General features: G+C 37.8%; 1 protein-coding gene across 5 annotated transcripts; it reads right to left on the bottom strand.

The window, feature by feature from the left end:
* Positions 1-3,393: 3,393 nt before the first annotated feature.
* LOC104588815 (dolichol-phosphate mannose synthase subunit 2-like) lies at positions 3,394-9,428 on the bottom strand. Of its 5 annotated transcripts, none has more exons than XM_088896078.1 (6): positions 9,034-9,428; positions 8,445-8,554; positions 5,045-5,155; positions 4,879-4,957; positions 4,049-4,227; positions 3,394-3,922 (listed from the first exon to the last, which is right to left on the bottom strand). In XM_088896078.1, exons 3-6 carry the CDS (start codon positions 5,132-5,134, stop codon positions 3,890-3,892), a joined length of 381 nt encoding a protein of 126 aa, XP_088752204.1. In that variant the 5' UTR covers positions 5,135-5,155; positions 8,445-8,554; positions 9,034-9,428; the 3' UTR covers positions 3,394-3,889. The 5 variants fall into 5 exon arrangements, 4 of the variants coding, with proteins under 4 accessions (XP_088752204.1, XP_088752205.1, XP_088752203.1 ...); XM_088896079.1 differs by lacking the exon at positions 9,034-9,428 and adding an exon at positions 8,743-9,026; XR_016081013.1 differs by lacking the exon at positions 8,445-8,554 and having other exon boundaries at positions 4,752-4,957.
* Positions 9,429-10,320: the final 892 nt, after the last annotated feature.

The raw sequence follows: 10,320 nt of genomic DNA, 5'->3' as shown, positions 1-10,320 counted from the left end.
AAAAGGTACATTGGAATCTAAGAATTTGTGTTTATATCCATTTCAATCTATCACTATCACTGCAATATTAAATCAATTTTGCATTTGTATGGACCAGAATGCACTCTACATACTTGTATTTGCACTCTTTCCAAATGGAGCCTCTTAAAATGCATTCTACATCATTTGTATTTGCAGTCTTCTTAAATAGAGCCTTATTCATGTCACGGTTTCTTTTAAAAGAAATACAATCCAAAATCCAATCTATTTACTAAATGCTCCGTGTCTGTGTCTTGCCATGAGAATTTCCGACCAGCTTCATCAAACAAGGGGTTAGTTAATCCCTCGGAGTTGTCATTAAGGACATGAAGAGATCCTGCGTAGATCTTTCAATGGGACCAGTCCTGAACCAATTGGGACAATTAAGCAGAGCATGGGAGCCTCTTGTCATGGGGGTGGTTCTATAGCGGAAGAAACCCGTACGGCGTCCAGGCCAAGGTAGGCCAAGACAAGCCTTTGTATGCTTGGAGGCTAGGAGTTGCCCGATGAGATGGCTCTGGCCGGCCCATGGGAGGCACCTCTTACATGGTAAAGGGGGACGGCCATAATGAGAGGCGCCTAGGCGCCGATGAGAGGTGACTTGGCACCAATGTGAAGGGTCTCCTATATGCCGATGATGTAGGTACCTGTGTGCCATGATGATAGGCAACCACTTGGGTCAGAACACACCCATGCGTTAGGGGCAACGGGATAGCTCATTCAGCTTGGGCAAGGGGTTGGCGTGGTGAAGGGTCATGCTTGAGCCAGGCCCGCATGCCAAGCCTCCCTTGAGTGTCGGTAGCGCAGTGTCAATCCATGCATTGTCCCCATGAGGAACCCTGGTAGTCATGCTAGCCATTAACCAGGGCCACCTCACAAGGGAAGTTGATCTAGGAGTGCCAAGGTTAGGCACCCAAGGAGGTCGACCACCCCTCCTCAAAGAATACGTCAAACTTTTAGAGGTCTGCCTGAAGATGACATCAATTCTCCCAAAAATCTTACAGGCGAAAATGATTTGGATTTAGGTCTATTTTACAAGCTTTTAGAGGTGTCCCTTAACGTAAGCCCGCCAAGCGTAGACAAGGCTAAGCCCGTGTTAGACCGTAAGACTCTATCATTCATGGAGAGATGTTTGCAATACACAATGGTGATATTCTGTGGGTGGTGATGTGGGAATAGCTTGTAGGTAACAGATCCGGAGTGCTATAAAATAGACCTAAATCCAAATCAGTTATTAATCAGGATCCGATTAGACTTGAAATATTACTTGGAATTTCCATTTTTTATAAATATATTGTTAATGAAAATGACAGTAAATAATAAACTAGTTTATATATTGATAAAACAAGTGTCTTTAACCAAAGTTATCTTGTTATGCCTATGATTTCATCCTTTTAAATATAAAATATAACAAAAATTACAAAAAAAAAAATAGACCTTTACATATTAATTACATAATCGGCTCAGGACTTAACTGGTTCTGAACAGCAAAAACAGGTTCCAACAAATTAAAATTGAGACACAAAACTCATAACCAAAACTGACATAATTGGTTAGTTTGGATGGTGTTTGGCACCGGTGTGTTTCATTAGGGATTCGTTTCTCAGAGAATCACCTAACGGTTGAAAAATGTTCTATCATCGTTTCACAGAAAAATGCATTTGATTCTGTTTCATGCCACATTCATCAAGAAAAAACGTTTTTCCCATAAATGTATTTTGGCAGTGTGGTGTTTCTCCATAGCGATTTGTCTCTAACATGACTTCATGCAATGCATGTGCATATGATGCACGCTATTATTCTAATCCAACATCATAGATTTAGGGCATAGAAAATTAGAAAAAAGGCATGATTTAATACATATAAATTTACTGAATAAAAATGCATAATTTTATTATAATCCAACGCCATATATATAACATAACTCAAAATCTGAATAAATAATTTAATAAATATTTGCAAATAAATAGCAATGTTTAAAAAAGTTGTGAGCAAATAAAACATAAACTTAATTAAATATGAATTAAATCATAGAAAATTAGAAACAAACTAGATTTAAAGATACACAAAAATAGCTTAAAATAAATAAAAAAAAGTTATTTTATTAAAATAATACTAAAAGGAACAAGCATAAACCTTTTGCAATAAGCACATAAAAAAAATTACTTCTATTTGCATGAATACTTCCACAAACATTAAAATTACAAATAAAGAGGTGGGATTAAAAAGTTTGAAGTAAATAAAACATAATTTTACGGCATGGAAAATTAGAAAAAAAAAAAAACTTCATTCAATTATAGATACATAGAAAAAGTTTATTCAAAAGACATTATTTTATTAAAAATAACTTGGACATGGGTTCAAATATCCACATTAAATATAAACAAAATTTCAAATAAATAACTATATTAATAGTTTAAAGAATAGAAAATTAAAAAAAAAAAAGGTTTAAAAACTTAAAAAATTTTTAAGAATTCTAAATAAGTAACATCCTTAGATTTAACATGGGATAGTGTAGCACTTAAATAATTCATAAAAAATAAAACATAATTCTGCTAATACATACAAACTATTTTGCACATGAGTTCCAATTGACATATATGTTTACATAGGTGGGCCGAAAGTTAATACCAAGAGGCGCATGCCTATTAACCCAAAAAACCTAACCCTTGGTACTTAATTACTGAATAAACTAGTTTTGTAAAGCAATATTTTATTAACAAAAAGCTAGAAAACACTTTAACAGGGGTTCATCTGCTAACAGATCTCGTCATTTACCTTGCAAGAACACTGGACACTGCTCGATGAAGGCAAGAGCAAGAAGAAATCCCTTCCGGTGACCGTCTGCAATGGGATGCATTGGAGGCTAAAAAAACAGTGTCATGAGAAGAAAATGGTGTTCAAACAGTGGTCTCACTAAAGCGAATGTCGATGAAGAGGAGCCCTCAACGGCAGCAAGAAATGTGGAAGAGAAAGCTGAACAGCCGACAAGGTTGATCAAGTTTATCCGGTGTGGCAAATTGCCAATTTGGATAGCAGTTGGAGCCATATTGGATTACGTTGTCGATTCAAGAAACGTCAAAAAGGTGTTTCGAATTAAAAGGTGAAATTGGGAATTCCGAGGCAAAAATGTTTTGATTGCTTCTAAGAAAAACACGGTGCCAAACACTCGTACCGGTTCCATTTATTTGCTGATGTGTGATTCATGCCACATCAGCAAAAACGAATTGCTTGTGAAATGCACCAGTGCCAAACACCCACTTGGTTTTCGGTTTGGCTCTTTCTAATAAACCAAACCCATTAACGGCTCCAATCGTATCCCTTTCCCTTCCTGGTTTAGTTTCGAGTCTGTTTTAACTTTTGACATGAAATCCATCATTGGGTGAAATCTCCACCCAAGAACACTTATATCCAGTATTTTCACCAAAATGAATATAAAAAAATGCACTGCAATCCACTGCAGAATTCTGAATTCTATTGCAGACCTACAACAATTCAAAATGTCAAACACCCCCACCCTAAACACTAATACCCGCCCTATGTTGACATCAATTCCAAGCTGGTACCTACCCCAACTGTGCGATAGGACTAAGAATTCTGAGAGTGGGCTGAAGTCATTCTCCCAAATAAATATGGGCGTTTTAGGATTTATAAATATAATCATATAGAATCAATAGCCAGTTCTCTCGGGCATTACTACTAACCCAAGCAGGGCAGGTTGCTGGAACAACTCTTCTATCCCTTGCAAAGTTGCTAGCACCACATCATCAGTTCATCACGTAGATGAGGATCAAATACAAAACTTGAGTGGAATAACTGAAGTATTCCTTTCGATCCACAGTGCTTATCAAATCTAATGTAGATGAACAGATCATGGTCCCGCTTCCTCCCATTGAAGCATGACCTAGAATATTGGAACAGACCAGAAGTATCATCAACTTGCAAACTGAAAAAAAAAATGGAGGATCAAGAGAAAAAGTAGAACCTAAATGTGGAGGATATAAAGCTGTTAATTACGAATTAGACCAACCTGTGCCACTTCTGCGATAAGTTTTGGCTTGGCTTCTTGCGTCAATGAGATCATCAACAAAAAGACTGGATAATGAATTTGGGTTTCACCTCCAAGGTTGGCATTCAAAGTATTAATCTTTGTGGCATGGTCCAAGGTCTGCCAACTGAAAAGGCTGGGTGGCATTTTGCATTCGCTCCCTAGAAAAGATGAATCAAGCTCTCCTCAGCAAGTGGTCATAGAGAAATGGGGAAAAGTAAAGTTTATGGAGAAAGGTAGTTCAAATAAATATGCAAATTTCGATAATTGGGAAGCAGCTCCATTGAGGACCAAGGACATCATATGATCCAGCTTATCATGGGTGTTGCCTAAAGTTACAACAATATTCGGCATAACAAGAAATGTTTCTACTGTTCTGGGAGCAGACAAGAAATGTTCTGTTCCTGGAACATCAGATATCCCATTAGAATGTTTCCCGAATGCCACATAAGAAGTAGAATTGGGTGAAAGATTTTCCTCTTTACAAGAACAACTTCACAAATTACAATCATATCCAATTCATGCACCAACAAGGCAACAAGCTAAATATCAAAAACCACAAGGGCAAATTTAAGATTTAATGTCTCAAAGGAACAGAAATAGCAGGGTGTCAATAATTGACAAAGAATATAAAATGTGTAATCTGTTATCACTTCAAAGCAGCTACGATATGTATACAACCAACCAGAAATAAATAATCCAGGCTCATGTTAGTTAACGAGGAAGGAAATTGTAAATTCCTCAAGCCTTCTTTTTCGATTTAAGCATCACAAGTCCAATAAAGGCACATAAGAAGCAGAGAAGTGCCACACCAGCAACCACAGGTATCAATATAGCATATTCTCGAGGGAGAAAGTACTTGTGGATAAAATGATCACCGTCTACAAAGGGCTGCAAAATAATAGAACCAAAGAAAATTACAAATAGGAATATGGTTAAAATACATAACCTAAATAGAACGGAAATTGGGGAACTAACCAGGATGATGACCCAAAATGTATAATAAGTGAATATAGATAAGCTGATAACAGATAACAGAAACCCTACTGCCCTGTCTGCCAACTCCATGGTGTTATTTATAGTCTTCACCTATAGAAAAAATTATGTGAGTCATTTACTTCATAAAATTCTAGAAAATATAAGAGGAAAAAATTAATCATAGAACTGAAAATTTGTATCATTTAAGTTATCCCCAAGATAGAAAGGATAAGGACAAACTATGCCAAAGTGGAGCTTATTATTCTGTTTTCTCTTTTGTTAACAATACCATTCTGCTCCAGTGTTGAAGATCTCATAAAAATTAGGGTGGGAAAGGGGTTGACCCGAACATGGGTTTCTACAAAAAATCAGCAATATATGGCTCATTACTCTAAACATAACTTGTCACAGACCTGCAACAATCGCATCTCTCCTAGTTCCCTACATCTTTCCTCTAACATTTCCCCAAGGAATTTCTATCTAGAGCATAGTACTTGTAAACAAACTACCACAAAAAGAAATGAATATTGCAAGGTGTAAACAAAGAACAAGTCAAATATTTTTAATTAGATTATTACTATTTTACAAGTTAATCAATATTACCAAGGCCAAATACAAATGCTTCAAGTTCATGAAGCAAATTCCTCAAAACGTAAATTGTAAGCCAACATCAATATTCAGCTATCTACTACTAACTGGCAAAGCCCTCAAAAAGTAAAGTCTAGCATTTTATCTTCATATCATTTATTATCAAGTAAAGAAAAAGTGAAATTAGCTGTTTCATTGTCCACCATTGCTGGTCAAGGAGTATTCTCTCTCCCTCTTGGTCTAATCCAATAACTTTGTCCCATCTCCAAAACTTCCTATTAATCTCCTCTCATCATTAGCATTAAAAAATCCTTAAATTATTGTGTATCTTTTCTTCTTGATTCCTGTGTTTTTGACCATTTGACCACCAGGAGGATGCTTGGGAGAGAAATCGTGGCAGATAAATACTACATCACTACATGTTAGACCAAGTGACTGTTTCTAAGGCAACTAAATCTACTAGTTTCATTAGTTAGTCAATCAGTCATTATAATAAAAGCAAATCTATTGAGGGCACAATTGGTTAGGTCATCTATCATTTCTCTCTAACGATTTGTTTCCTGAGAACCACTCAAACACTCTTTGTATAACTTTTAAGAACCCAAAATAAAATCAGTTGAGCTTATTAATGTGTAAAATTCAACCCAGCTCAGCTCAAGTAAGCCTTGTCCCAACTATATGGATGTTTGTTAAAGCTTGTTCCACCATTCCACTCTTTTGCCTGTCCAATCAATTTCCTCGTAGGCCCCCAACCTTTTTTACGAGTCTAACAACCAAGGCATGTACCCAACCATACTAAGTTTTATCAGTCCCTAAAAAGAAAATATACAAATAAATATATAAAGCTGCAATTCACATCTAGATGAATCGTATCTTTGAAAATAAAGAAATCCAATTTGATCCCAGAGAATATAATTTTTTAGAAGAATAAAAAATTTGTATTTGAAATAATAAAAGATGTAGATAAGTTGATGTATGGATTGCACAGAACGTGGATAAAGGTAGCCCCATCTAAACATCAAGGTGCTGTCACCATACAAAAGGACCTCATCAATCATTGATTTGGCAAGCAAAATTGGCCTTGGCACCAAGTTCTCTAGGAATCCAGCTAGTATGGGTATTAATCATGTCCATTAATTCTCAAATTTCATCAAGTCAGTGTTTCCTGTCCCAACCTGGATTGCTTGGCTGCCCACCTATTGGCACCACATAATTGCAATTTTAGAGTACACCATGAATTACTTAGTAAGAGATATGGAATTGTTTATCCATACAAACTCCGCAAAAACAAAGCCCTGCTTCTATGGAATTGGCATCCACTATTAGCCAACTGAACACCAAATCCATAGTTGCATCTGCTCTACAAAACAACCAACCAATCCCAACGGGTCATGGTTCCCTCTTGACATCAAGTTGAAGCCTATCCCTGCCAAAAATTCAGGGAAGCCATGGGACCCTCAAGGAATGATTCACATGAGGGAATAGCAGAATGTGAGGTAGTTCCTTTTTCTAAGGCCATTGCAAAAATATCTCTATGTTTCTTGGTGGCCAGATCCAAGAATTAATGTTGGGTAGCACCCCCCAGCCCCCCCCCCACCAATGCTTCAAAGGAATACTTTATTGTCAAAAATTTTCTATTCCTTTCTTCCCAAATACACCACAATGAAAGATCGTCAGATCCTTTTTATTTACCAACGCACAACTCACAAGTTTTGGTTCGCCCACATAAAGCTACCCAAACAAAAAGAACACTCTAGGTGGAATCGACAAAAGCCAGTCTTCTCTCAAGCAAAAGATTTGCATCAGTGTCAGATGTGATAGCCAAATTAAAGTGGAAAAGGTTCCAGTGGAGGTAAGAGACCAAATGCAATGATCAGGGAGAGGGAGAATTAAAGACAACACTGAGGCTAGTCTAACAACAGAAGATATGGCTAGAAATCTGTTACCTCTTTCTATACAATTCATTCTTTCATAGTAATGATTAGTCTAGTAACTGACTTGTAATCAATTTCAGTTGCTCAAACATATCTTAGTTATGTAGCATTGCTTCCTTTTAGATCTATTAGTGGTGTAGAAGAATAGCAATATAAATAGATAATGTTAAAATACTCAATGAAAAGGCTTTCCAAACTATCATTTTCTTGAGACCAAAAGAGTCCCTAAAACTTAGAGATTTCAGCAATGAGGATGCTTTCAAAATCAATCTTTTCACATATTGGAGTCCAAAGGGAAGTCCCAAAATCAGAAATTTCAACACTAAGAAAGCTTTTTAAAATCAATCTTTTCACATGCTAGGACCCAAAGGAAACCCCAAAATCAGAAATTTCAGCACTAGAAAAGCTTTTAGAATCAACATTTTCACATGTTGGGGTTCAAAGGAAATCCCAAAATCAGAAAAAAATCCAGCATTATGAAAGCTTTTAAAATCAATCTTTTCACATGTTAAGACCCAAAGGAAACCCCAAAATCAGAAATTTCAGCACTAGAGAAGCTTTTAGAATCAACATTTTCACATGTTGGGGTCCAAAGAAAATCCCAAAATCAGGAAAAAAAATCGGCAAGGGTGTGCTTCCAAAAAAGATAAAATTCGTCATATTGAGTTGACAATCCACACAAAGCAAATGACATTCTCACATGGACCCATTACTATAACCATTCAAACTCATCAAATATTAGATTCCAAAAACAGTGTGCAACCTGAAATTTTTAGCATGTAAAAGTATCCCATTATCACCTCATCATGTCATGCCTTCAAGAATGTAAGCCACCCAAAATCTCACACAATCTCATGCTAAATCAAAATTTTACTTACTATAACAAGAAATCTTTGCGGGAAAGATCGGGCCGGTCGTCTTCTCCAACATCGGCATCAAAGATATTGAAGAATAAAATAAAGGGAAAGAGGGTCTTCGGTCTTGAACTCTAGAGACCCGATTCAACGTTTGTTCAGTCCGAACTCAGGTAATATGAAGTTAAAAAAAAAAAAGAAAGAAAAAAAAAACCAATAGCCTGCATAGGTCAAACCACAACTGAACTAATCGAGCATTGAATTTAACATTGTCTTGAATATAAGGAATAAAAAAAAAAGAAAACGGAAATTAGGAGCTTACTGCCTAACAAACGAATGCTTCGTTATTGAAGAAATTTATCAATGAAAGACATCAGCGACAGAGAAAGTTAAATCAAACAAAATAATTAAAGAGCTGATCCATCCACAAGATATTTAGGAGACGATCCATTCGTTAACTCCTTCCATCACCACATTTGTCGCTGGTAAGGGATGATGCAGTGGATGACTCCGTAGAGCTTCATTGTCATCCCCAAAACCAGCAGAGAGCGAATACAATAATAAAAAAAAAAAGAAAGAAAGAAAGAAGAATCGCAAGTAAAACAGGATTTACCTGAGTTGAGATGTTGGCCGAAATTCAAATGATGCAACAGGGGGTACCGTAGTCTGATTTCTTCAGTCGACAGTGGTGACCAATGGTGATCGGTGGTTCAGTGGTGGAGATACATTAAAAAGAATAGGGGATTGAGGAGAAAGAGAGAGGAGCGCAGAGGTTGACGAAATGGAAGAGGAGAGAGGCCGGAGGGGAGAGAATCGCCACTGATTCACCGCCTCTGTCAAGAGGTTGAAGACGATGAACAGCGGTTCTCGCTTGATTTATCTCGTCGGAGAGAGAGAATGAGAGGGAGGGACCGAGGGAGTGAATGGGAGAGGAGGCAACTAGAGAGGGGAGAGGAAACGCCGGAGCTGAAAGGGCTACCGCTGCTGGTTTCTTCGTTCGAAGGGACAGTGAATAGTCGATTCCTTGAATTTATATGGGAGGAAGGGTCAATATCGTAATTTTGGGGAATCGGAGGGGCATTTTTGTATTTTCGAAAAAGTCAGGTCAAACCGGTTCGACGGATGCTCAAACCGGCGTTCTGGATGGATGGCTGCGATTTTGGGTAAAAAATGGAGGGTTGAGATGGGTCTGACCACAGAGGGTGGGTTTGCGTATATGGGCTAACAAGATTAGCCAAAATGGAATATTTTTGGATGGAAGGGCAAATGAGGGTATGTTTGGCTAACATTTTATAGGATGGGGTTTTCGGACATTCTGAGTTGATTGGTGGGGTCAGATTGGCCCAATGAGGTCCAGATTGGGCAGATCTGGAAAGGGCTCGATTCGGTTGATTTGATGGCTCGAAATGGAATCTTTGTGCGATGAAGGGGCAAACAAAGGCATTTTTGAGAAAATTTTCACAGGGTAGGGTTCTTAGGCAGTCTGAGGTGATTGGAAAGGTTTGATTGGTTTAGATGCGTTCGGATCAAGTGGATACGAGTTGAGGGTGTGAGAAGGGGCGAAATGGAATCTTTGTTTGATGGATGAGTGAACGGAGGAACCTTGAGTTCAAATTTCATGGGTAGGTGTTTTGGGAGGTTTTGGGTCTGATGGTTGTGTCTGATCTAATGGTTGAGGCGTAAGTAGGGGGCGATTGGGGCCATCGCATAGGTATCGGGTAGGTTTGACGATGGATCTAAGGGCTTTAGGGCTGAAAGTTGAGGTTTTTAGGTTTTTGGGTGTTTCGGAAGGATCATAAGGGTCTGATCAGTGGTTCAGGATGAGTTGGAGGTTCAGGTGACGAACCGAGCAAAAATCGTGTGTTGATAGTTGTGCTTGTTCTTCTTCAGCGTTGATGTA

This window comes from Nelumbo nucifera, chromosome 1 (assembly GCF_055504915.1).
Source record: "Nelumbo nucifera cultivar China Antique chromosome 1, China Antique-T2T, whole genome shotgun sequence".
Lineage (NCBI taxonomy): Eukaryota > Viridiplantae > Streptophyta > Magnoliopsida > Proteales > Nelumbonaceae > Nelumbo > Nelumbo nucifera.
Note: the sequence above shows the minus strand (reverse complement) of the source record. Positions and strands in the feature narration are given on the sequence as shown.

Excerpts from the sequence above, each read along its gene's own strand:
- LOC104588815 (XM_088896078.1), bottom strand. The coding sequence starts at position 5,134 with ATGGAGTTGGCAGACAGGGCAGTAGGGTTTCTGTTATCTGTTATCAGC. Across the intron at positions 4,958-5,044 it reads CATTTTGGGTCATCATCCTG|CCCTTTGTAGACGGTGATCA; the intron begins GTTAGTTCCCCA and ends ATTATTTTGCAG. Across the intron at positions 3,923-4,048 it reads TTATCGCAGAAGTGGCACAG|GTCATGCTTCAATGGGAGGA; the intron begins GTTGGTCTAATT and ends CCAATATTCTAG.